Raw genomic sequence first — 26,914 nt, forward strand, 5'->3', positions numbered from 1 at the left:
AGACAGACCGGGGGAATGGGGTGAAACGGCTTATTCAAAACATTGTTTTTTCACATACCCAGAGAAATGAAGGTGTTGTGTCGTCATTAAGTGTGCTTTTCTTATTTCTCTGCTTCCCCACCCTCCCAAGATTCCCTCCCCTTGTTCCATATTCCCCTTTGATCCTACTCAAAGCACTTCCCTTCTCATTTTGCCTTAATCCACAGCTCAGGCAAATAGGATATGAACAAACCTCACTTGGGCAGCAGTGCTGGAAACTGATGTACATTTTAAGCAAAAAGGGTTGCGACTAAGTAGCACGATGAGTGGCTGCTTTGGATTTACCCACCAGCACCGCCCTGCCTCTAAGAACACACACCTTGCTTCCATGGTCAGCACTCGGCAGCTGTTACGAAAACATCAGTTTCCCCCAGTGAGGCCTGGTCTGTTTGCTGCTTTGCTGAGATGGTAGCTTTACAGAGACTGAGGAGTCAGGTTATTCTCAGCCTGATTCTAGTTCCTTGGCCTCTCCTCTTAAGTCAAGGTCAGAACAGATTAATCCTTAACCGAAGTGATAAGTTCCTTAAAAAAAAATTCTAGACTTGAAAAACAGAAACACGAGAATTTAGGTCCTGATTTTTACAGGGAGCCCTCATGGGTGGATCAAAATAACAGTACTGTAAGCCAAGCTTGCTGCAGGGCAGAGTGATTTCCCTGGTCATACCTCCGATGACCCATGAGCATGGAAGGGCCCACATCCTCCTCCCGACAGCCCAGCTGGAGCTAAGGAACAAGGAGGGTAGCTGCACTGTTTGACACTACACAGGTCCATAGTCCGGTACCTTTGCTTCCAGTGCAGTCTGGAAAAATAGCCACCATCTCCAAAAGGTGCTAGAAATCAGGAAACCAAGTCTCACTGATGGATCTTCCAAATGCATCAACACTTCCCTGATCCCTGCCTCCCCCAATGTTTCCTGGGATCACACCAGAATGGAGCTGATAATTAAGAAAAAAATACAGAGTTCCTGTCGTGGCGCAGGAGAAACGAATCCTACCAGGAACCATGAGGTTGCGGGTTTGATATCTGGCCTCGCTCAGTGGGTTAAGGATCTGGCGTTGCTGTGAGCTGTGGTGTAGGTCGCAGACGCAGCTTGGATCCTGCATTGCTGTGGCTGTGGAGTAGGCTGCCAGCTGCAGCTCCGATTTGACCACTAGCCTGGGAACCTCCATATGCTGCAGGTGCAGCCATAAAAAGCAAAAAAATAAAAAAAAAAAAAAATACAAAGGCTGAGGGAGAAATGATTTTTTTTGGATTTACACTCATTTGTGAAATACAAATGCTGATTCAGTCAGTATATGAGAAAAGACCCTCTTAAATGATACCATTTTTATAAACACTAATTTTTCCCAAGTCTGGATTTCCTAAAAGTCTCATCACTCACAATTAAGATAACTTCCATTTCTGCCATTTTGAAGGCTAGTCTACTTCCAGCCTGAACTAGGAGAAATGCACAGGACTTATCACAATTTGTCCAACACCTGACAGTGTTTTATTTCAAACTCTGATCCCTGCCCTGTAATGAGAAATGAAAGTTAGCCAGTTTGCTCCTGACAGTTCTTGCTGTGGGAAAAGCTGATAATCAGATGCTCTCTGAACCACATTGTTTCTCATCCAGAGTCAGAAGCTGGATATAAGATTTAAAGAAGAAGAGGGTCCATGGCTGTGCACAGGACCCACCTACCAGGGCCCAGCCATCAGCAGTGGTTACTGACAACAAGACTGCCCAGAAGAGCCACGCAGAGCAAGAGAGAGCAAAGGTAGTTCTTTCTACGGCAGGAAGAAGACAGATGACTTCACAGCTCCCAGGTTCTTAGACTTCACAGCTTCCAGCCATCTCATCACCCAGGCTTCACCTCAGGAGTCATTTCGCCGTCACGCAGGCTGAGGCTTATGGACCTCTCCTTGTGGCTCTTCAAACTCTTCCCAGGGTTTCAGCTGGGGGCCAGGTATCATCACCGTCTGAAAGAGCAGGAAGCTGAGTTATGTACCATCTAAGTCCATGGCTTACCCAGGAGAGATTCAGGCCCACTCCCAACAGGAGGATTCCTCTTCCCTGACCCTGCATCACCCCCTCTCTCCACTAGGCAGAGCCCAGCATGGGTGGCTTAGGATGCCGTGTTGTAAACCACACAATGTACTTTACCTTAAGGATGGGCTGCTTAGGGGGTGCCCATGGGGGAATGATCTTGCCATGCATTCGCCAGCTCCCATAAGGGTCCACCAGGTGCTTTTCAAAGACAACATACTCCAGGACATCCCTGGGCACATCTTCCTGTCCATACATCAACCGGCCAAACCGGTCATAGATGGCCAGAGTCTGCAAGAGTGAAAGTAAACCTAGTCTGTTAGTTCTCAGAGCTTTTTTTTTTTTTCCTCTTTGCCACACAACTATTTTTGAAACAACCAGAACAAAAAAATTTAATGGACAGAAACAAGTGTTTTCAGATTTCTGAATCTAGACTGACGGATCAACCACTGACACTTTACTCTTAGATGGTTTCTGATTGGGGTGAAAGGGTTGGAAGTAGGTGGGAGGGAGTCAGGAAGGGTGGGTTAGAAAAGCCTCACACTGTTGTTGCAAAGCTAACATCTAGCGGCGGGAAGGCGCAGAGAGAGGGCAAGCAAGACCATGGTGAACCTCGGAGTTCCCGTCGTGGCTCAGAGGAAACGAATCCAACTAGGAACCAGGTTTCAGGTTCAATCCCTGGCCTCACTCAATGGGTTAAGGATCCAGCATTGCTATGGCTGTGGCGTAGGCTGGCAGCTACAGCTCCGACTGGGCCCCTAGCCTGGGAACCTCCATATGCTGCGGGTGTGGCCCTCAAAATTAAAAAAAAAAAAAAAAAAAGGCCATGGTGAACCTTTCCTTAAAACTCACGGTCCCGGGCAGCTGTATCCAGGACTCGGAGGCAGGTGCCCAAACCAAGAGTGAAGAAAAGCGGGGAGGAAAGCAGACTGGTGCCTCTACCTGCCGAGTGTGCATGCGGACGGTGACCTGGCCATAGATGTTGCCCTGGTTCATCAGACTCGAACAGCGAACCTGCACCACCTGGGGTGGCTCTAAAGATTCTACGAAGCTCCACCGGACAGTCTTGTATCTGATGTCCCAGACCATATCCTGAGGGCAGAGGAGAAGAGTTCAACTGGATTTTTCCTCCCTGCTAGGAAGACGCTGCTGATTTCCACACTTGCTCTCATTTCTTGCAATATTACAGTCCACATGCAACACTTCCTCCCAAATGCTTTCTGGGGCTTGTTTTCTCTCTCACCTTTCCAAGTTGCACTGAAGCTACTACTCAAGTTCACCTCACAACAACTTTTTTTCATTTCTCTTCTTTTTTTTTGTTTTCTTTTTAGGGCTGCAAAACCATCAGATTCAAGCCGCATCTGCAGCCTAAGCCACAGCTCGATGCCAACACCAGATCCTTAATCCATGGAGCAAGGCCAGGGATCAAACCTGCATCCTCACGGGTACTAGCTGGGTACATAATCAGGTAGGCCACAACGGGAACTCCTCTCTTTTCATTTCTAAGTCACAACTCAAGACCCTTCTCCAAATCAATGAAAAGCACACTCCAAACTACCAGCTTACCTACTATGCCATTACCCCTTCATAACCTGCTCATTACTGCATGCATTTCTGTTGACTGCTCAGGTTTGGGGTTTTGATTCTTTCACCTTTTGGCAGTGAAAGATGGGATTTTATAGGAATATAAAGGCTAACCTGCTAAGACACCGTAAGCTATACTTGTCCCTGGGGAGGTGAGGCAGAACTGACAGAAACTGAGGTTCTTATTCTTAAACCTCTAACTGAACCGTAAAGTCCTCATTCTTGGGGGGGGGTCTCCTAAAGCACCTGGCACCCCGTTATTCTTCTGTTTGTTTTTTGTTAGCCACGCCAGCGACATGCAGAGGTTCCTGGGCCAGGGATCGAACCTGCGCCACAGCAGCATCCCGAGCCACAGCAGGGACAACACCAGATATGCTGAGCCATCAGGGAACTCCCCTGGCACTCCTGTTATCACACAATGTAGGCCTCATAAATATCTGTCAAATCCTTTCTGGCTGAAAAGACATGGGCGGGGCTGGCCTAATGTGGCCCTGTACCCTGATCCCAGGACCTGGAGCCTCAGGACTGTCTGCTGAGGGACTTCCGCTTCCTTCATTTGCATGGCCCTTACAAGACTCCATTTCAAGTCTTTATCATGCAGCCAAAAATAATCAAACTTCAACTTTTTGCTTTAAACTTCCTGCACTTTCAAAACCGATCTTTAAGAAAACCAGAGGTGATATCTAGACAATGTCTGCTCAGGCATCCCACAGTTTTAAGAAGCATGAGAACCTACCGGAAAGCAGTTTTCGGTTACCAAGGTATGAAGCCGGTCATGGTCTGAGCTAAAAAGGAAAAAGATATATATCACTGACTCTTGCTCTTTTTTTTTTTTGGTCTTTTTAGGGCTGCACACACCCTAAAATTTTTAAGGGAGTTCCTGTTGTGGCTCAGCAGGTTAAGAATCCAACTAGTAGAGCTCCCATCGTGGCTCAGCAGTAACAATCCCTGGCTAGTATCCGTGAGGACGCAGGTTCCAACCCTGGCCTCGCTCAGTAGGTTAAGGATCTGGCATTGCTGTGAGCTGTGGTGTAGGTCGAAAATGTGGTCGGATCTGGCATTGCTGTGGTGTAGACCAGCAGCTATAGCTCCCATTTGACCCCTAGCCTGGGAATTTCCATATGCTGCAGATACAGCCCTTAAAAAAAAAAAAAAAAAAAAGACAGAAAGGCTGGAGAGAAAACACGTGCACACACACATTTTAAAATCTCCAGATGCCAGAAAGGAAGTGGGAAATAAAAGCAGAAGGGAAAAAACACAACCTGATACCACAGCAGCATAAGAGACGCTTAAGGGATCCAGAAATAGGATCTGCTGGCTAAAGTTTGACTTTTCCTGAAACCTTGGACACTGGAAGGACAGAGAGTTGGAACTGAGATCCCTGAATGACCTCCAAAAGAGTCCTGTACTGGTGTTCCCATCATGGCTCAATGGTTAACAAATCCAACTAGGAACCATGAGGTTGTGGGTTCGATCCCTGACCTCGATCAGGGGGTTAAGGATCCAGCGTTGCTGTGAGGTGTGATATAGGTCAAAGACACGGCTCAGATCCTCCATTGCTGTGGCTGTGGTGTAGGCTGGCAGCCGTAGCTCTGATTAGACCCCTAGCCTGGGAACCTCTATATGCCACGGGTGCAGCCCTAAAAAAAAGACAAAAAGCCAAGAAAAAAAAAAAAAAAAAAAGGAGTCTTGCACCTATGAGAAAGGGAACCTAGAAAAATAGTCTACCAACCTAGAGAGAAAGCTTCCCTCTGTCTAGAGATCTTGAGGAGTCGGGGAGTGGGGGGGATCTAAAAACAACCCCCCCAAAATTAAAAAACTAAAGCCCTAAACCCACATTATCCACAGATATGGACACAGAATTTATCTGTGGTGCAAGAATTCGTAAGCCAAGGAGTTTCCCAGTGGCTTAGCAGTTAAGGATCCGTCATTGTTACTGCTGTGGCATGGATTTAATCCCTGGCTTGGGATTTTTGTATGCTTTGGGCACAGCCAAAAAAAAAAAAGAATACCTAAGCTAAGAAATTAACTGATACCTGGGAATGATATCCCTTGAGTATCTGACAGAAACAAAACCTCTCTAGAAGCATACTCCCATCTTAAGTTGTTTGGAAATCCCTCAGAAGAAACACTCTCCACTAAACCAAAGTTTACAATGAAACATTACAAAGTGTTCTGGACTCGATCTAGCAAAACCAAAGACAGAGACATTAAGCAAAACGACAGAGCAGGAAGCACTGAGGGTAGATCCCTCCACGGAAACAACTGATCAATTAGAAAAAAATGATCAAAACCACAATTTCAGGACTCTGGATGTTGACTAGATATTTATGAACAACTAGGGCAGTGCTTGAAGGGAGAAACCAGTGACCCTGGATTTAAGGACATGTGCAAACCTGTCCTTCTCCTTCCCTCGGCCCTGCCATGTTCCTGGAGTGGATGGCTGGTGCTAGGGCAGGTACTGGGGGCCTTGCCCTCCAAAATTCTGAGCTGCACATTTTGGTCAGTCTAGTTGGATCACAAAGAGACCAGAGCAAATGCTGCCCTGGTTTCAGCCCTGCTGGCTACAGCAGCTTTTCCCCCTGACATCAAGCAGAAGATTTAAAGGGATAAAGGGACAAGAACACCTGTTTTGTTTTTATTCAGCCAGACAATTTAGGAAATTTTTGTCAGGTCACTGGGCTGACTGCAGAGATAATAGGACAGAAACTTCAATGACTACCCCCAACAAAGAATGCATACTTAGCAATGTTAGTTTAGAAAAGTCACAAATGGATGGCAGCGGCACTAATGAGCAAAGTCAGCAATTCCTGAGGAGAGGAGGAATCTGACTTCCAGAGTTACTTCATGATATTACTCAGAATGTCTAGCTCTCAAAAGAATTTTACAAAGTAAATAAAGATACAACTCAACAGCAAGAAAACCAACAATCCAATGGAAAAATGGGCAAAAGACCTGAATAGACATTTCTCCAAAGAAGATATAAAGATATCTGGCCAACGAGCACATGAAAAAATGCTCAACATCACTGATTATTAGAGAAATGCAAATCAAAAGTACTATGAGATACCACCTCACACCAGTTACAATGACCATCATTACCAAGTCCACAACAAATGCTGCAAAGGATGTGGAGAAGAGGGAACCCTCCTACACTATAAACTGGTACAACCACTATGGAAAACAGTATGGAGGTGCCTTAGAAAAGTAAATATAGAACTATCGTATGACCAGCAATCCCACTCTTGGGCATACATCCAGACAAAACTTTCATAGAAAAAGACACATGCACCTGTATGTTCACTGCAGCACTATTCACAATACCAAGACATGGAAACAACCTAAATGTCCATGACAGATGATTGGATTAAGAAGACGTAGTATATATACACAATAGAATACTACTTGGTCATAAAAAAGAACAAAATAATGCCATTTGCAGCAACGTGGATGGAACTACAGACTCTCATACTAAGTGAAGAAAGTCAGAAAGAGAAAGGCAGGAGTTCCTGTCGTGGCACAGTGGTTGACGAGTCCGACTGGGAACCATGAGGTTGCAGGTTTGGTCCCTGCCCTTGCTCAGTGGGTTGAACCGGTGTTGCTGTGAGCTGTGGTGTGGGTTGCATTCGCAGCTCGGATCCTGCATTGCTGTGGCTCTGGCGTGGGCTGGTGGCTACAGCTCCGGTTCAATCCCTAGCCTGGGAACCTCCATATGCCGCAGGAGCGGCCCAAGAAATGTCAAAAAGTAAAAAGAAAAAAAAGGAAGAGAAAGGCAAATACCATATGACATCACAAATGTGGAATCTAATATGTGGCACAAATGACCCTACCCAGAAAAGAAACTGATGTGACTTGGAGAACAGACTTGTGGTTGCCAAGGGGGAGGGGGAAGGAGTGGGATGGACTGGGAATCTGGGGTTAATAGATGCAAACAATTGCATTTGGAATGGATAAGCAATGAGATCCTGCTATATAGCACTGGGAACTATATCTAGTCACTTATGATGGAGCACGATGGCGAATAATGTCAGAAAAAGAATATATATATATGTGTGTGTGTGAGACTGGATCATTTTGCTGTACAGCAGAAAACTGACAACACTGTAAACCAACTACAACAGAAAAAATAAAAATCATATTAAAAAAACAAAGTAAAAAAAGAAACACGAAGGCATGACCTATCCACAGAAAAAAAATATTTGACAGAAACCATACCTGAGGAAGCCCAGACACTGGAATTATTAGTCAAAGATGTTAAATCAGAAGTTCATGGCTCAGTGGTTAACAAACCCTACTAGCATCCAGGAGGACATGGGTTCGATCCCTGGCCTCGCTCAGTGGGTTAAGGATCTGGCGTTGCCATGAGCTGTGGTGTAGGTCGCAGATGCAGCTCAGATCCCACGTTGCTGTGGCCGTGGTGTAGGCCAGAGGCTACAGCTCCGATTCGACTTCTAACCTGGGAACCTCCATACACCACTGGTGCAGCCCTAAAAAGACAAAAAAAAAAAAAAAAAAAAAAAAAGGTGTTAAATCAACTATCCTACTTATACTCATTGAGATAAATGAATAAACGAAACTATAAACAAAGAACTAAAGAAAATCAGAAAACAATGTACAAAATAAGAATATCAATAAAGAGATAGAAATTATGAGAAAGAACCAAATTCTAGACTTAAAAGTATAGTAAATGAAATTAAAAATTTACTACAGGGAGAGTTCCTACCATGGCTCAGAAGTAATGAACTCAACTAATATCCATGAGAACACAGGTTTGTTCCCTGGCCTCACTCAGTGGGTTAAGGATCTGGAGTTGCCGTGAGCTGTGGTGTAGGTCGCAGATATGGTTCAGATCTGGCATTGCTGTCACTGTGGCTGGCAGCTACAGCCCCAACTGGACCCCAAGCCTGGGAACCTGCACATGGCGTGGGTATGCTCTTTTAGACCAAAAAAAAAAAAAACCCAAAAACCTATAGGCCAAAATCCCTTATGAGGATAAATCAACAAAATACTAGCAAACCAAATTTCAACATCACACTAAAAGGATTACTCATCACGACCAAGTAGGAGTTATCTCTAGAATGCAAGGGTGGTTTAACATAAGAAAATCAATGTAATACACCACATAATAAAATGAAAGGAGAAAACCAACATGACTATCTCAGCTGAAGATGAAAAGCATTTGACAAAATCCAACACATTTTCATGATAAAAACATTCAATGAACTAGGACTAGAAGTTACCTTTCTCAGAGTTCCCGCTGTGGTGCAGCGGAAACGAATCCAACTAGGAACCATGAGGGTGCGGGTTCGATCCCTGGCCTTGCTCAATAGGTTAAAGATGTGGCGTTACCGTTAGCTGTGGTGTAGGTCACAGACACGGCTTGGATCTGGCATTGCTGTGGCTCTGGTGTAGGCCGGCAACAACAGCACCAATTGGACCCCTAGCCTGGGAACCTCAATATGCCGCAGGTGCGTCCTTATAAAGACAAGACACACACATACAGAAAAAAAGAAATTACCTTTCTCAACATGATAAAGCCCTTTTAAGAAAAATCCCGGAGTTCCATCTTGGCTCAGTGGAAACAAACCTGACCAGTATCCATGAGGATGCAGGTTCAATCCCTGGCCCCACTCAGTGGGTTAAGGATCCAGCGTTGCTAGGAGCTGTGGTGTAGGTCACAGATGCGGCTTGGATCCAGTGTGGCTGTGGCTGTGGCAGAGGATGGCAGCTGCAGCTCCAATCACACCCCTAGCCTGGGAACTTCCATATGCTGTGGGTGAGGCCCTAAAAAAAAGCAAAAAACAAAAACATACAGCCTTCATATAAATTTTTGCAATACATTAAACAATGCTGTACGTTGTTTATTCATATGTATACATGATGAAAGTATAAAAATGTTCATGGGAGGAGCTCCTGTCATGGCGCAGTGGTTAATGAATCTGACTAGGAACCATGAGGTTGCGGGTTCGGTCCCTGGCCTTGCTCTGTGGATTAAGGATCTGGCGTTGCTGTGAGCTGTGGTGTAGGCTGCAGATGGGGCTCGGATCCCACGTTGCTGTGGCTCTGACCTAGGCCAGTGGCTACAACTCCAATTAGACCCCCAGCCTGGGAACCTCCATATGCCGCAGGAGCAGCCCAAGAAACGGCAAAAAGACAAAAAAAAAAAAAAACCAAAAAAAACTTCATGGGAATGATAGGATAGTGGTTCTCCCTAGGAAGGAAAAGAATGGGGAGGCTGGGCCTTTAGCTATAAAGCTTTATCCTTGTCCCCTCCCCTAATCAGGCATTCAGATATGGCAAAATGAGCCTGCTGTATAGCATAGGGAACTATATCTAATCACTTGTCATGAAACATAACAGAGGATAATGTGAGAAAGAGAATATATGTATGACTGGGTCACTTTGTGGTACAGTGGAAATTGACGGAATACTGTAAATCAAATAGTGAAAAAAATTAAAATCTTAAAAAAAGAAAAAAAAAGATATGGCAAAATGTAAACATCTAGTACCTCGAATGGCACTTTTTTATATGTACCCAATATTTCACATTTCTTTTGTTTGTTTTTGTTTTTTAGGGCCACATCTGCAGCATGGAAGATTCCAGTCTAGGGGTCGAATTGAAGCTTCAGCTGCCAGCCTTCATCACAGCCACAGCAACGCAGGATCTAAGCCACGTCTACGACCTACACCCCAGCTCATGACAACACTGGACCCTTAACCCACTGAATAAAGCCAAGGATGGAACCTGCATCCTCACGGATGCTAGTCAGATTCGTTTTGGCTGAGCCATGACAGGAACTCCCAAAATTTCACAATTTAAAACGTTTTTTAAAAGAAAAGCAAAAAGGTAGTGCCTGTAATGGCTCATGGAAATGAACCTGACTAGCATCCATAAGGATGCAGGTTCGAATCCTGGCCTCACTCAGTGGGTTAAGGATCCGGCATTGCCGTGAGCTGTGGTGTAGGCTGCAGATGCAGCTCAGATCCTGAGTTGCTGTGGCTGTGGTATAGGCCTGCACCTACTGCTCCAATTCTACCCCAGCCTACGAACCTCCATATGCTGCAGGTGTGGCCCTAAAAAGCAGGAAAAAAAAAAAAAAAAGATTATTTCAGGCCCCTCGTGTTGATTTTCCAACTCTCTAGCAGCCTTGACTTCTCTCCTGGTTAGATCAAGAAAAAGTCGGAAATTTTTTTTTTTTTGGTCTTTTTGCCATTTCTTTGGGCCGCTTCCAAGGCATGTGGAGGTTCCCAGGCTAGGGGTCCAATCGGAGCTGTAGCCACTGGTCTACACCACAGCCACAGCAACTCGGGGATCTGAGGCACGTCTGCAACCTACACCACGGCTCACGACAACACCGGATCCTTAACCCACTGAGCAAGGCCAGGGATCGAACCCAAAACCTCACGGTTCCCAGTCGGATTTGTTAACCACTGAGCCACGACGGGATCTCCAAGTTGGGAATTTTATTTTATTTTATTTTATTTTTTGTCTTTTGTCTTTTTTGTTGTTGTTGTTGCTATTTCTTGGGCCGCTCCAGCGGCATATGGAGGTTCCCAGGCTAGGGGTCTAATCGGAGCTGTAGCCACCGGCCTACACCAGAGCCACAGCAACTCGGGATCCGAGCCACGTCTGCAACCTACACCACAGCTCACGGCAACACCGGATCATTAACCCACTGAGCAAGGGCAGGGATCGAACCCGCAACCTCATGGTTCCTAGTCGGATTCGTTAACCACTGCACCACGATGGGAACTCCAGGGAATTTTAAAAGAAGTGTATTCAAAATAATTAAGCAAAGGAAATGTACATTTACACAAGGTATGAACACAAAAAAGGTCAAGATGAATTAGGAATTAGATGGGATGAAAATAGTAGCAGTTCAGCCGAGTCCCAACACCTGCTGGTGAAGCTAAGCCAGACCGAATGGTAAAAACTCCCAGAAGCCATGAGAGGAGTCAAGGATAGCTCCAGGCTCCAATTATTTCCCACAGAGGAAGTGCTCCCACTCTAGAACTCTTATCTGAAGGAAAGAAAACTCTGTGCCCAGAGCAACAGCTGCTCAGAACATAACCGGTATAAAACAGGGAGTTCACGTACTTGTTTAGACACAGGTGCGCTTCAATGAAGATATCCTTGGCTTTTTCAGGGAAGTCCTTAATTTTAAAATTAGGATCACTTTCTCTTATCTTGCGGATTCTGTAAAATTAAACATGAGAATTTATTCTAAAGAAGACAATGCCAGCCTACACCACAGCTCATGGCAACACTGGACCCTTAACCCACTGAGGGAGGCCAGGGATCAAACCTGCGACCTCATGGTTCCTAGTCGGATTCATTTCCGCTGTGCCATGACGAGAACTCTCTATCAGATACATTTTTTTAAAATCAATAGCTTAGATGGTTATGTAGTTGGGAAAGATAATTATTAGAATGGATGATAGAAGGAAGATTTAAAAGAATCTTACAGAAAGGCAAATATTCTAAGATATCACTTATATGTGAAATTAAAAAAAATGATATAAATGCACTTATTCGGAGTTCCCACTGTGGCGCAACGGAAACGAACTTGACCAGGATCCATGAGGTTGCGGGTTCAACCCCTGGCCTTGCTCAGTGGCTTAAGGATCCAGCATTGCCATGAGCTGTGGTGTAGGTCACAGACACGGCTTGATCTGGTGTTGCTATGACTGTGGTGTAGGCTGGCAGCTGCAGTTCCGACTTGACCCCCTAGCCTGGGAACCTCCATTATGCCACGGGTGCAGCCCTAAAAAAAACAGAAAAAGAAGTAGTAAGAATATGTGTACAGTTACAATTATAACAAAGGCAGACGCAAAAAGACCCCAGGAAGTCTTTTTGAGAACTTTAAGAGAAAAAGACATTTTCAGGCAAAAAAAGGATATGCCAAGACACAGACACAGCACAATTGCCAAGGAACTGGCAATTAGTTTTTTTTTTTTTTTCCCTCATTATAGTTGATGACAATTAGTTGGGAAATGCTGAAGATTAGTTTGAGAAAAAGAAAATAAGGAGAGAGATGATGATTTTGGAGAGGAAGGTAAGAGACAAATTATGAAAAGCCCTGAATATTACTAACGAAATCTGGATTTGGGCGTTCCCCTTGTGGAAACGAATCCGATTAATATCCATGAGAAGACAGGTTCGAACCCTGGCCTCGCTCAGTGGGTTAAGGATCCGGCGTTGCCGTGGGCTGTGGTGTAGGTCACAGACGTTGCTGTGGCGTAGGCCAGCAGCTGTAGCTCCAATTGGACCCCTAGCCTGGGAACCTCCATATGCTGCAGGTGCAGCCCTAAAAAGCAAAAAAAAAAAAAAAAAAGAAATCTAGATTTTATTCTTCAGGTTAACAGGGAACCACAAAGGAGTGTGAGGCAAAAGAGTTGATGAAATAAGATCTGTATTTAGAGAAATATGCTATGGCCACATGAATAATTAACACTGACTCAATATACTTGTGCACAGAAATCTACATATGACCCTAAAGAACCTATAATTTAAATACTGTCAGGGGCATTCCCGTTGTGGCACAATTGAAATGAATCTGACTAGGAACCATGAGGTTGTGGGTTCAATCCCTGGCCTCGCTCAGTGGGTTAAGGATCCAGCGTTGCCGTGAGCTACGGTGTACGTTGCAGATGTGGCTCGGATCTGGTGTTGCTGTGGCTATGGTGTAGGCCAGCAGCTGTAGCTCCAATTCAACCCCTAGCCTGGGAACCTCCATATGTGGGTGCTTTTTAGGCCTGCACCCCTGTGCGTGCAGGCCTAAAAAGCACAAAAAAAAAAAAAAAAAAAAAGGAAAAGAAAGGAAGAAAATATTGCCCAGTTATAGCCAACCCAGTTAGCCCAAGATGGCCTCTCCGGAATAAAATGATGATTAAGAAATTTTTTTTTTTGTCTTTTGCCTTTTAAGGGCCGCACCTGAGGCGTATGGAGGTTCCCAGGCTAGGGGTCCAATCCTATGCCACAGCCACAGCAATGCCACATCCGAGCCGAATCTGCAACCGACACCACAGCTCATAACAATGCCGGATCCTCAACCCACTGAGCCAGGCCAGGGATCGAACCCGCAACCTCATGGTTCCTAGCCAGATTCGTTTCTGCTGCACCACGGTGGGAATGCCAAGAAATTTTTATTCTAATAGTGACCCCCAGCTATCTCAGACACTTACGACAATTGTGAGGCCACATTCTTCTTCAGTCGCTCAGCTCTCTGTGCCAGTCCTTCCTTAGAAAGAGATGATATCCGGGCATCACCCTCAGGAGGAACATAGGCATCAAAGATACCAGCTGTAAAGAGAGGAGAAAACTAAGAAAGCATTGAAAGATTGAGAAAAAGTCATCTTGAGGTCATAAAAAAAATTGGGAGCCCTTCTGGATACAAAACAGACTAATGAAATAGACTTCCCGTGTAGAAGGTTTTATGCTGCATTAGAAAAAGTAGAATAAGGTAATTTTAGTCTTCTCTCAGAGCTTCTTCTTATACAAAATGGAGAAGTTTTACCCGCCAGGTAAAAGGCCACTTCAATGAATAATTTAAAAGCACAGTCAAAGATAACCTCATAAAATGTAGTGTATGTTAATTATTGAAGCTGAACTTAATCTGTGGTTAATTAAATGCTCTCAATCATAGCCCAAATAAGGAGTTCCCGTCATGGCTCAGTGGCTGACGAATCTGACTAGGAACCATGAGATTGTGGGTTCGATCCCTGGCCTCACTCAGTGGGTTAAGGATCTGGCATTTCTGTGAGCTGTGGTGTAGGTCGAAGACATGGTTCAGATCCCGAGTTGTTGTGGCCCTGGTGTAGGCTGGTGGCTACAGCTCTGATTCCACCCTAAGCCTGGGAACCTCCATGTACTGCAGGAGTGGCCCAAGAAATTGCCAAAAGACAAAAAGCCAAAAAAAACAAAAAACAAAAAATCATAGGCCAAATCATTCTACTCTCCAAGAAAATCTCTGACAAAAGGGGACTGGGTCTGGGTCTCAGAAATACCATGTCTCACCTGTACAGGCTAGATGTATGGGGCGCTCCAAACGTTCATGAGGTATGACCAGTCCTGCTTTCCGGGCATGTTCTACAAACTCCTTCTCTGATTTGTACTTGGGTTGATAGGTAGGGGGTGTGAAACGTTTTTTAGTTCTCACTGGAACTACTGCTGTGGACTGAGTCACCAAGACTGGCTGGAGGATAGCAGAAAAAGGTTAGATAATCAATCTTGCACAAATTCTAAGCAGAGATAGAAAGGGCACATCCAAAAAATGACTTAGGAACAATTATAAAGCCACATGTCACAAGGGGAAATGCACTACTATCTTAACAATTATGGCTGTCTCTTACTAAAAGGCAGTAAGTAACTTTACTAACACAACCCAATGTTTACGCATGGCTTTCCTTTAGTACTTTCCATGGCACAGGACTATGCCAAACCCCTGGGATGCAGAGTTGATGAAAGCAAGGCTTTTGCTTTCAAAGAACATTCAGTCTGATGGGGAACTTAAACACCAACTCTTTGGTATCTCCTCTACATTTACTCAGATTACATTCTATTGAAAGCCTCACTGTAAACTTTACTCTGTCGCTCTAGCTCCTAAGTGATCAATAACCCTTTCAAAGGCCAGGTTTCTTCTCTCTGATCATGAGGTTTCTTCAGGCAGGTACGAGACTCTCTCCTGTACAGCCACTGTGCAATTGAAATATTTATAAAAATAAAAGGGAAGCGAGCCCACCTTCCAAACCATTCTCTCCCCTTTAACACCTTCACGCTCGTCTGACCCAGACTTAACGGGAGAAACCTTAATCCTCGAGAAACTGCTCGCTCTCATGGCCATACCGAGGCTCTCACCACTCAGCCACACAGCTCAGTAGCTGTGTCCCGTTTACCTCAACTCTTCCCTAGCCTAGGTACGACTCATATCATCCAAACTCACGAAGGACAACTGCAAAGCGAGTATTTCTCTCTACTCTCTCCTACTCCTCCAGCCCCAAGAGTCCTATCCACCCCCGTCCCTACCCACCTGCCGAGACCACCATCCTAAAACCCTGGGTAAGCAAGACAAGCCCCGTGTTACGGGGGCTGCCATTTTGCTCGCGCAAAGGCAGCTGGGATGGAGACTGAAAGTGATGCGCCTGGGGCAGGAAAGAAGGCGCAAAGGGTGGAGCTAGCGCGGCCGTGGAATTTTCCAGGGCGCGCGCCCTCCTCCAAAGTGCGAGAGGCGCGAACGCGCACGTGCACGTCTGGGAGGGGGGCGGGGTGGGGGAGTGGAGTAGGGCTGCGCCTGCGTGGTAAGACGGCGTTGGGGGCAGGGGGAAGCACGGTTGTCACGCGCCAAGCGGAGGGCGCGGAGCCAGAGCTGCGCTTGCGCACCAGGCGTTCTGGCGGCCGGGAGTTACTCCCTTCCTGTAAAATTGGCACGTTGCTGCACCTTGCTTCTAGTCCGTGAAGAATGAGAAGCTGTTTCTCTTCTGAGACAAGTGTTTTTCTTCAGTGCCTACTTGGATCTTAGGAATGGCAAAAATGACTGGGTTCTGGGTCTGGGTCCGTCCTCGGACAACCTTAAGGCGGAGTTAACAATATAGTATTTATATGGAATAATATAGTTTTCCCAATCTGTACCGTGTGAAGGATAATAGTCTTTCTTACCATCAAATTAAGGTAGTTAATGACTATTGTGTTTATTGAAACAAAAGACGCATGGACTGATAAAAACATCTGTCTTTTTGGGACGGAGGTACAGAGGTACCTGTAGCACTTGCTTAGGCATTGCCAGGCAATTCGCTAAGCATTTTACATTTATTTACTCAATCATCAACGTAGGAGTAATACTCGTTTACATATGAACTTGGGCTGCACAGAAATTATGTAATTTTTCTAAGGTCACACAGCTAAGAACTAGAAGAATTGGGATTCACGTTCAAGCAGTCTAATTCTAGAACCCATTCACTGACTGCTACCTTGTACTGCTTCAGTAATCATTGCCGAAAGGCAAACACTTTCTATACTTAACTTTACGGTTTTATCTCATTTTGCCAATTAATTTTTTTTTTTTTTTGTCTTTTTTGTTGTTGTTGTTGTTGTTGCTATTTCTTGGGCCGCTCCCGCGTCCCGCGGCATATGGAGGTTCCCAGGCTAGGGGTTGAATCGGAGCTGTAGCCACCGGCCTACGCTGGAGCCACAGCAACGCGGGATCCGAGCCGCGTCTGCAACCTACACCACAGCTCACGGCAATACCGGATCGTTAACCCACTGAGCAAGGGCAGGGACCGAACCCTCAACCTCATAGTTCCTAGTCGGATTCGTTAACCACTGCGCCACAACGGGAACTCCTTTTTTTTTTTTTTTTTTTTTTGGTCTTTTTAGGGCTGCACCTGCAGCATATGGAAGGTCCCCCGCTAGGGGTCGAATTGGAATTGGAGCTGTAGCCCCTGGCCTATACCGCAGCCACAGCAACACCAGATCCAAGCTGCGTCTGCAAACTACACCACAGCTCAGGGCAACGCCAGATCCTTAACCCACTGAGTGAGGCCAGGGATCGAACCTGAAATCTCATGATTCCTAGTTGGATTCATTTCTGCTGAGCCATAATGGGAACTCCAAACATGAACTTTTTTCTCCACTGGTTTTCCTGACAAAGCGAAGAAATTCTACTCCGTGACGAATGGTTATTAATATGGAACACTGATATAGTCTATCTGGGATTATCTGCTTCACTGTTGAGTTTTATGTTTGATTTACATGGTAGCCAACACATCCCATATCATCTTTGCCTGCCCTCTAATCAATTTTTCAGGGAATGAAGACTTGTTCCATATCAACCTGAATGAAATAAGGGGAGTCAATCTCGGTTAATTCATTCTGAGATGAATTACAAGTGGGCTTTATTAGCTGCTCTTTTGGAAAATTCATATTATCTTCCCATCTCATTAACTCCATGGACAACTGGGAGCTGTCTGCTGGGGACGTGACACTAAAAGAATATTTCTTGGAGTTCCTGTCATGGTTCAGTGGTTAACGAATCTGACTAGGAACCATGAGGTTGCAGGTTTGATCCCTGGTCTCGCTCAGTGGGTTAAGGATCTTACTTTGTTGTGGCTGTGGTGTAGGTTGGCAGCTACAGCTCCGATTGGACCCCTAGCCTGTGAACTTCCATATGCTGTGGGTGTGGCCCCAGAAAAGCCAAAAAAAAAAAAAAAAAAAGAATATTTCTTAATCCTACAACCCCAGTAGCTCACTTTCAGGAGAAGCAAGGTAAGAGCAAGAAAAGGAAACCCACTGTGTCATTAGAGGAAGGAATAAGGTGGTTAGGGCTCAGCCTTGCAAAGAACAGTCTTGCACGTAGTAAATAGTCAAATATTTATTCAATAAATAGATCACTAGAATCCCAGATAAAATATGGTTAGGCAGAAGGCAAAGTTGATTTCCTGTTTCTCTAAATACAGGGAGTTCCTGGAATCTTTTTGTCTTATTGAAATTAAAGTGGATCCAAAGAAAATAGGATAGCCCATGAGCAGTGAGATATGTGCAATATTTGCACTCTCCCCCCACCTGCCCTGTGGCAGATAGGATATCAAAAATTAGAAACTCTGAAATTCTGCCTAGTAATTGACATTCTAGGAGAGGCACAGTTCATTTGTTTATTTATTTTTGCTTTTTTTTTTTTTTTTTTGTCTTTTTGCCTTTTCCAGGGCCGAACCATTGGCATATGGAGGTTCCCAGGCTAGAGGTCTAATCGGAGCTGTAGCCACCGGCCTACACCACAGCCACAGCAACTAAGATCCAAGCTGTGTCTGCGACCTACACCACAGCTCACAGCCACGCCGGATCCTTAACCCACTGAGCAACGCCAGGGATCAAACCCGCATCCTCATGGTTCTTAGTTGGATTCATTAGTCACTGAGCCACGACGGGAACTCCTTATTTTTGCTTTTTAGGGCCGTACCCTTGGTGTATGGAGGTTCCCAGGCTAGGGGTCCAATCAGAGCTACAGCTGCTGGCCTACATCACAGCCATAGCAACGCGGAATCCTTAACCCATTGAGTGAGGCCAGGGAGCGAACCCACCATCTCGTGGTTCCTAGTCGGATTTGTTTCCGCTGAGCCAAGATAGGAACTCTGAGGCACAGTTGATTTAAACAAGGAAAATCCTTCTGGAGAATTGGAAGAATCTGATAACAATATGTTTATTGATTACAATAAACAGTACGAGGAGCTTTCTGGTGGCCTAGCATTTAGGGATTCAGTGCTGCCATGCTGTGGCTCAGGTTTGATCCCTGGCCCAAAAACTTTTGCATGTCGAGGGCAGCGCCAAAAAAAAAAAATCCCCCAAACAATGCAGCGACAGTATGATACTTGGATTGAAGCAAATAATAGGCTTGCCATATGTTTATATTGTAGTTCCCTCCCTTGAGTGAGAGCATGAAGAGGAAAAGAAGTGAATTGTCCGAGATAAGGTGACATAGAAGAAACCAAGAATTTTGACTTTCTAAGAAATATCCTCAACTGATCTTTAGCTAACAATGTTAGCAGAGCTTCTTTGCCCCTAGGAGAGTTGACTCTCTACGGCTCTCTCCTAGTGGTTAAGAATGTTATGGTGCATGGGAGTTACCGTGGTTGCTCAGCAGTTAATGAACCCAACTAGGATCCATGAGGATGCTGGTTGGATCCCTGGCCACGCTCAGTGGGTTGAGGATCTGGTGTTGCTGTGGGCTGTGGTGTAGGTCACAGATGCGGCTCAGATCTGGCGTTGCTGTGGCTGTGATGTAGGCCGGTACCTGTAGCTCCGATTGGACCCCTAGCCTGGGAATCTCTATATGCTGTGAGTGCGGCCCTAAAAAGCAAAAACAAACAAACAAAAAAGAATGTTATAGTGCATGAATTTACGTCTTAGCTCCACCTCTTTTCTTCACTAGAGAAAAGGAGTAATTGGGAGTTCCCATTGTGGTTCAGTAATGAACCCAGCTGGTATGCATGAGGATGCCAGTTTTGCCCCTGTCCTCATTCAGTGTGTTAAGGATCTGGGGTTTCCATGAGCTGTGGTGTAGGTAGCAAACTCGGGTCGGATCTGGCGTTGTTGTGGCTGTGGCATAGGCCAGACGCTTCAGCTCCTATTCGACCCCTAGCCTGAGAACCGCAGGTGAGGCCCTAAAAAAAGAAAAAAAAAAGGAGTAATTAAACACAGGGAACAATATCTGATCAGTTGTGATACATGATGGAGGATAATGTGAAAAAAAGAATGTATATGGATGTATGGCTGGGTCACTTTGCTGGGCAGCAGAAATTGACAGAACATTGTAAATCAACTACAATTAAAAAATACTAAAGAAAAGAAAAGGAGTAATTAAGTACCTAATTCATAGACTTGTTATTAACTCATTAAGGGAGTTACCACATGTTCCCATTCTGGTTAGTCATGGTAACTGCTTTCAAGCCTCATGATAGCCCTGGAAGGAATATATGTGGAGCCTAGCAGAGTCCTAGTAACTGTTCTTTGTGCTGGACACAGATAACATCCATGACCCCGGAGTCCACCCTAGTGCGGTATCCTTGCAGCAAAGAACCGAAAATCCTCAGGAAGCCCTGTGTGTTAGCTCTCTTCCCCTAGGGAGCCATTCTCACCTCTGTTGAAGCTAAAACCATCGAAATGCAGGCTCTTTCCATGCCCCAAAGTATTCCTTATTTCTGGGCTGTATGACTTTCTTCTAGTTGCCCTTCCGTCTCATCCATCCTTTCATTCATCCCTGCTGCTGAAGACGAAGACTTTTTCCTTTATCTTTGGCTGCCTGCCTCAGACTCTTTATTTGTAAAGGTATGTTTAGGAAGAGATATTGTTCATCCTGGCTCAGCCAGAAAAGAAGCCCATGCATCCCACTGTTCAAGCGAGGTCTGCAATTAATGCCTCCCCTCTTCTTGCTCTACTTTCGCCCCAGCTGGCTAAATCGAGAGATAATCCTAAAAGGGAATTTCAGGCTATTTGTGACTCCTCTCCCCCCCTCCCCCCGCCCCGTGCCACATTCAGGGAGGAGAGAGCAAAGCCCTTGGATCAGAGTAATCTGTTTCTAACCCACTTCCATTGCCAGGGATTACCTCTGCAGGAGGAGGGAAACAGAAATAAATCTGACATCTGGGCACTGGGAACTTGGGGAAGAAACTCCAGGAGTGCCTGCGGGGCTGTAGGCATGGGGTTCAGGAGACTGGGAGCTTGTTCTCATAGGCTGGGATACCCAGGAAAAGGGTCTCCGAACTTGAAAAGCAAAGCCTAGAGTCGTGTTTGGTGATCAGAGGCATTCTATTCATGTGTTGAACAAAAGAATGAAAAGTGTATAGACTGTGGGCAGATGAATGCAAAAACAATTCCTTGGAGCAGGTTTGCTTGTGGCACAGAGGGTTAAAGATTCAGCGTTGCCACACCTTCGGTGTAGTGTGTAGTTTGCAACTGCAGTACACATTTGATTCCCTGACCCAGGGAACTTCCACATGCCACAGGCACAGCCAAAAAAAAAAAAACCAAAAACCGAAAAACAATTTCTGGAGTTCCCGTCGTGGCTCAGTGGTTTAACAAATCCGACTAGGAACCATGAGGTTGCAGGTTTGATCCCTGGCCTTGCTCAGTGGGTTAAGGATCTGGCGTTGCCATGGACTGTGGTGTAGGTCGCAGACGCGGCTTGGGACCCACGTTGCTGTGGCTGTAGCATAGGTCAGTGGCTGTAGCTCCAATTCCTAGCCTGGGAATCTCCATATGCTATGGATGTGCCCCCCCCAAAAAAAAAAATTCCTTAAAAAAAAAAAAATCACTCTCTAGTGCCTCCAAAACCCACAGTGCCATGTGATATGTATTGAGCTCGTACTAATAATGCACAGGAGCTCCCTTGTAGCTCAGCGGGTTAAGGTCACTACAGTGGCCTGGATTGCTTCAGTGGCGAGGGTTCAGTCCCTGGCCTAGGAACTTCCACATGCCACAGGCGCAGCCAAAAAAAAAGCACAAAAGCCGACCAGGACTTCCTTGGGGGATCCTTGTGAGCCACATGCTCCCCTCTGGTCTGTATTCTTCCTCTACCTGCCTGACATAAGAAAAGGTATCTTCTAGTTGACCTTCCTTTGGGGTTGCTCTCCAATGGCTGGGCGAGGACTTCCTTTCTAGCTCTTTGGGGTGGAAGCCAGGGAACCTTTGTGAATGCAGGAAACTTCCACTAGAGGGTACCCAGGTTGCACTGGGATCTCAGATTGCAGGGAGGCCTATGCAAACCCAACGATTCCAGGGTTTTTAAATAGCTATTATATATATTCAGCGATTTAGAGATCTCCATTCATTTTTCCTTACCTGGACCGCTCCTGGAAGGCTTATGAAGCCTCTACTATTTTAATTCGAATGAATTAGTCTCTAATTATTTTGATTTGAATGGACTTCAAATCAAAAGCAGCTTAGTATAGGGGCAACTAATGGAGCTCTGGCCAGGTCCAGTGTTTCTAAACTCTATGGGCAGGAGTTCCCGTCATGGCTCAATGGTTAAGGAACCCCACTAGTATCCATGAGGACGTGGATTTGATCCCTGGCCTTGCTCAGTGCGTTAAGGATCCAGTGTTGCTGTGAGCCGTAGTGTTGCCATGAGCTGTGGTATATGTCACAGATGCGGCTTGGATCTGGTGGTGGTGTGGCTGTGGTGTAGGCTGGCAGCTGCAGCTCCAATTGGACCCCTTGCCTGGGAACTTCCCTATGCCACAGATGTGGCCCTAAAAAGCAAAAAATAAATAAATAAAAATAAAGAATAAATGAATGCTCTGGGGTCTACAAATGTTTATCTTCTGAGTTCCAGGGTACCCATCTGTGAATCAGGGATGATAAAACTTACCTGTAGGGCTGTTGGGAGCACTAAGTGAAATCCTATTTGAAAACACGGGACTGGAATGTGGTAGGTGCTTAAAATTGTTTTTTCACCAGAGGAGCATTCTCACAACCATCCCAAACTGGGAATGGTGTTAAGGAAAGAGAGGTGGGTTTGTAAGAGCTGGATACCTCTAAACAAGAACTGTGATTTTTGCCATTTTGCCTTTGAGCCGTACAGGTTTCCAGCCTAGTTCTGCTTGGCCCAGCTCAGCCTTGGCCCCCCCTCTTCTTTCTATTCTCTGGGTCAGCCCCGCCATGGCCCTCTTCCGCCCTTTTCTTATCCTGGTTTCCTGGAGGTGAGTTTAGGTTCTACTTCCTCCTCACCTCCTGGACAAAAAGCTCCTTGTATTTGGTCGTGCATTTTCTGGAGAGCCACCTCTCCACCTGGTTCTGTGCTTCCCTTCTCCTCTCATCTCTCCTTCTGGGGTGGAATGTGCCATCTGTTTCTGAGATGGAGCAGAAAAGTTTGGGAAAGGGGGAGGGAGAGCGTGTCAGGGCTTGCGTGTCAGCAGACACGTTACAGCTGCAGGGCAAACCAGGGTGAAACCACAAGCCAGAGGCCCCAGGGCAAGCAGGCCGGGAGGCCCGCCCCTCGGCTCCTCTCTCATCTCTGTCTCAACCCAGAGGTTTCCTGGCAGGAGTGGGAGAGGTTAGTGTGGAGTCCTTGAGCCCTGACTCATTCCCTGACCTAGTTGGGTGTTACCCAGTTATCTTTCCAAATCTTTCTCCAGAGGCCTTTGGCCTCCCAGAAGACAGCAGACCACCTATTTATTCCATCCCTATCTGAGGATCCCAACAACAAATAAGAATTTGACATTGTCCTTATACCGCCCGGGAGGTGACTTAGAGGGGTGATCAAATGAACAAAATTGTCTCCCGATGCCACACAAAGAGATGAGCTCTTTTCCCGGTTGCTTAGTAGGAACAATCACGCTTGCCTTTCTCAAGACGCCACATTGTCATTTTATTTCACTCGGGCAGGGGAAGGGGCTGGAGAGAGGGTGGATGGGGCCCTGGAACCCTGAGCCGGGAAGCGACCCAGCCGTTATCATTATCACATAGTGAGTCAGGGGCCTATCTACTGATTCACTCAGGCTCCTTAACCCCACCCCAGATTCCATTGTCTTGGCCTCAGTCTAGAAGAAATATTCTGGGCCTTCTGGACCGCACAAAATCCTTAAAATCTCCAGATTCCTGACGGCTCAATAGGAAATCAATTGTGCTAAGCTTCTGGGCTTCCTTCTCGTCCCTTTCATTATATGTCCTGTGGAAATGTGTGATGTGTGCCTGTTGCCTCCTCGACAGATTGCCGCAAACACTTTCGAGTTATTTAAGATTCAGAGAGGACCGGTGTAGTAGTCTGCGTGAGCTTAGATCTTAGACACAAGAGATTCCATTTTTAAATCAATGTGCATGTGCTCATCCTACTATCCTCACGCGTCACTGTACCAGTGGATGCTGCAAATTATTTCCTTACCTCCCCGTTACGCAAAGGTCCCAGTCTCTTCCTAACTAGGGTCATGCTTCCTAAAGATGTTAGCTGGTTTCCAAGAAAGCAGATTTCAGCTTTATCCCTTGGCAGAGAGAACGGAGCCATTGCACACAGGCCAGAACATTCTTTCTGCCAGAGCTTCCCATCTGGAAGAAAAGAGAAAAAGAGTCTCAGAGTTTCCATAAGGGCTGCCTAAAAAAGGGGAGGAAGGAAGAGTGAGCCATAGAGAGGAAAGAAGAAAGCTACAGGGCTGGAACCCCAAGCTACGTTATCAGAAAGAATACCGGATTCAGCAGGCCTAAAATCCTGCCCTCTGCTCCCCACCTTCCTCCTAACCCTTAGCCAGGATTTACTTTGCCCCTCATTCCTTTACCTTTTTTTTTTTTTCGGCCTTTTGTCTTTTGAGGGCTGCACCCAAGGCATATGGAGGTTCGAATCTTAGCTGTAGCTGCCGGCCTACGTCACAGCCACAGCAACTCGGGATCCGAGCTGCATCTGCAATCTGCACCACAGCTCATGGCAATGCCGGATCCTTAACCCACTGAGCAAAGCCAGCGATCGAACCCTCAACCTCATGGTTGCTAGTCAGGTTCGTTAACCACTGAGCCACGATGGGAACTCCTCATTCCTTTACCTTTGACACAAGGGTGTTTTTTTGTTTTGTTTTGTTTTGTTTTGTCTTTTTAGGGCCACACCCACAGCATATGGAGGTTCCCAGGCTAGGGGTCGAATAGGAGCTGTAGCCACTGGCCTATACCACAGCCACAGCAGCACCAAATCTGAGCTACATCTGCGATCTACACCACAGCTCATGGCAACACCAGATCCTTAACCCACTGAGCGAGGCCAGGGATTGAACCCTCAGCCTCATGGTTCCTAGTCAGATTCATTTCTGCTGTGCCACAACAGGAACTCCTGACACGAATATTAATCTACTCTGCCTATCCCATCTCAGAATGTTCCCTCTTTTCTTTGCTCTTTATGTACCTCCCTTCCAAATTGCGCTTTCGCTTTGGACCACTCTGAGATATTCCTAGACTACTTCTTAATGCATCTTACAAAAATAGGATTGCAGAATTAGAAGGAACTTTCTCATCCCCTATGAGGTACAGAAGGGCTTTAGTGAGTCTGGGGAAACTCTGAAGTTAAATGTCAATTTAGGGCTTAGATGCATCTTTCTGGCAAGAAGGCCTATGGTTTCCATCAAGTTTTCATGCCTTCCATTCAAATCTCTGCTCTTGATCCTGCAGTTCAGTGTGTTTCAGTGAACGGCTGGGAACCCAAGCTGATTTTGGAAGCTAGATCATGACTTCCATTTTTGTTTTTGTTTTCTGGCAGCACCCACAGCATGCAGAAGTTTCAGGGCCAGGGGATGGGACCTAGGCCACAGTAGTAACAACACCAGATCCTTAACCTGCTGAGCCACAAGGGAACTCCTTAATGAATATTTATTGGGCGTCTATAGCTATTCCTCTAGTCACTGGGAATAGGGAAGATGAAAGAGACATGTTTCTGGCCCACAAGCAGCTCATATTTCATAGGAAAGAGAGAAGTACGCACAAAAAAAGTTGTGAAAGAACAGTAAGCCCCACTGCAGAAGTAAACACAAGGTACAGGGTATCAAAGAGAGTATGACAGGCCATTTAGGGAGTTCAGGTGGGGCCACTCTTGAGTTGTGTTTGGAGAGATGAGTAGGAATTTGCATTGTGGCAATTAGTCCATAAATAATAATAAAAAAAAACTTTGCCTGTTTGCATAGTAAGGAGACATGAAATTCTAGGCAAGGGGGCTGACATGCACAAAGACAGCAATATGAGACAACACAGAACTTCCCGTTGCGGCTCAATTGGGTGTCTATAACGAACCCAATTGGTATCCGTGGGTTCCATCCCTGGCCTCCATCAGTGGATTAAGGATGCAGTGATTTCGTGAGCTGTAGCATAGGGCGCAGACACAGCTGGGATCCCAAGTTGCTGTGGCTGTGGTATAGGCTGGCTGCTACAGTTCCAATTTGACATCTAGCCTGGGAACTTCCATATGCCACAGGGGAAACTCTAGGGAAAAAAAAAAAAGATAACAGAGGGCATTCCCGTCTTGGCTCAGAGGCAACGAATCTGACTAGTATCTATGAGGACACAGGTTCGATCCCTGGCCTTGCTCAGTGGGTTAAGGATCCAGTGTTGCCCAGAGCTATGGTGTAGGTCGCAGACGCACCTCGGATCTGGCATTGCTATGGCTGTGGCGTAAGCCAGCGGCTACAGCTCCAATTTGACCCCTAGCCTGGGAACCTCCATGTGCCATGGGTGTGGCCCCAAAAAGACAAAATAAAATAAAATAAAAAAGACAGCACAAGATGGCTTGGGTGACCATAACTCTGGTCTTGTGTGTTGCCTCTGTATTCTAGAGAGTTTGGATACTGAGGCCAGAGCATACACAGTCTTCCACTGAAGGCCAAAAATTCTAAATACCCCTAACAGACTGTCACCAAGCTCTGTCTGGGCTCTCTCAATGAGAGGGGACCTAGAACTTATAGGCAGTTCATTCTGTTCTCTTTTTTTTTTTTTTTTTTTTTTTTTGTCTTTTTGCCATCTCTTGGTCCACTCCCGCGGCACTTGGAAGTTCCCAGGCCAGAGATCTAATCGGAGCTGTAGCCGCCGGCCTACACCACAGCCACAGCAACGTGGGATCTGAGCCGCATCTGCAACCTACACCACAGCTCACGGCAACGCCGGATCCTGAACCCACTGAGCAAGGCCAGGAATCAAACCTGCAACCTTATGGTTCCTAGTCAGATTTGTTTCCGCTGCGCCACAACGGGAACTCCTCATTCTGTTCTTGAGCATCTCCTTGTAACAAATTCCTTCCTCTGTTGATATAGTA

At 45.9% G+C, this 26,914-nt stretch overlaps 1 protein-coding gene across 1 annotated transcript; it reads right to left on the reverse strand.

Moving 5' to 3' along the window:
• Window positions 1-1,506: 1,506 nt before the first annotated feature.
• Window positions 1,507-15,756, reverse strand: MRPL45 (mitochondrial ribosomal protein L45). Its single transcript, XM_021067079.2, has 8 exons — window positions 15,680-15,756; window positions 14,668-14,845; window positions 13,836-13,953; window positions 11,749-11,847; window positions 4,387-4,435; window positions 3,009-3,158; window positions 2,184-2,357; window positions 1,507-1,999 (listed from the first exon to the last, which is right to left on the reverse strand). The coding sequence occupies exons 1-8, from the start codon at window positions 15,743-15,745 to the stop codon at window positions 1,913-1,915; spliced, it is 921 nt and encodes a 306-aa protein (XP_020922738.1). The 5' UTR covers window positions 15,746-15,756; the 3' UTR covers window positions 1,507-1,912.
• Between the last annotated feature and the right edge of the window lie 11,158 nt (window positions 15,757-26,914).

The sequence above is a fragment of the Sus scrofa genome, chromosome 12 (assembly GCF_054392235.1).
Source record: "Sus scrofa isolate SSC_HxYL_T2T_F1_AM1 chromosome 12, Sscrofa_HxYL_maternal_Yorkshire_Landrace_v2.0, whole genome shotgun sequence".
In the NCBI taxonomy this organism is placed as follows: domain Eukaryota; kingdom Metazoa; phylum Chordata; class Mammalia; order Artiodactyla; family Suidae; genus Sus; species Sus scrofa.

Excerpts from the sequence above, each read along its gene's own strand:
- MRPL45 (XM_021067079.2), bottom strand. The coding sequence starts at position 15,745 with ATGGCAGCCCCCGTAACACGGGGCTTGTCTTGCTTACCCAGGGTTTTA. Across the intron at positions 4,436-11,748 it reads GCGCACCTGTGTCTAAACAA|CTCAGACCATGACCGGCTTC; the intron begins GTACGTGAACTC and ends TTTCCTTTTTAG. Across the intron at positions 2,000-2,183 it reads CTAAGCAGCCCATCCTTAAG|ACGGTGATGATACCTGGCCC; the intron begins GTAAAGTACATT and ends CTGCTCTTTCAG.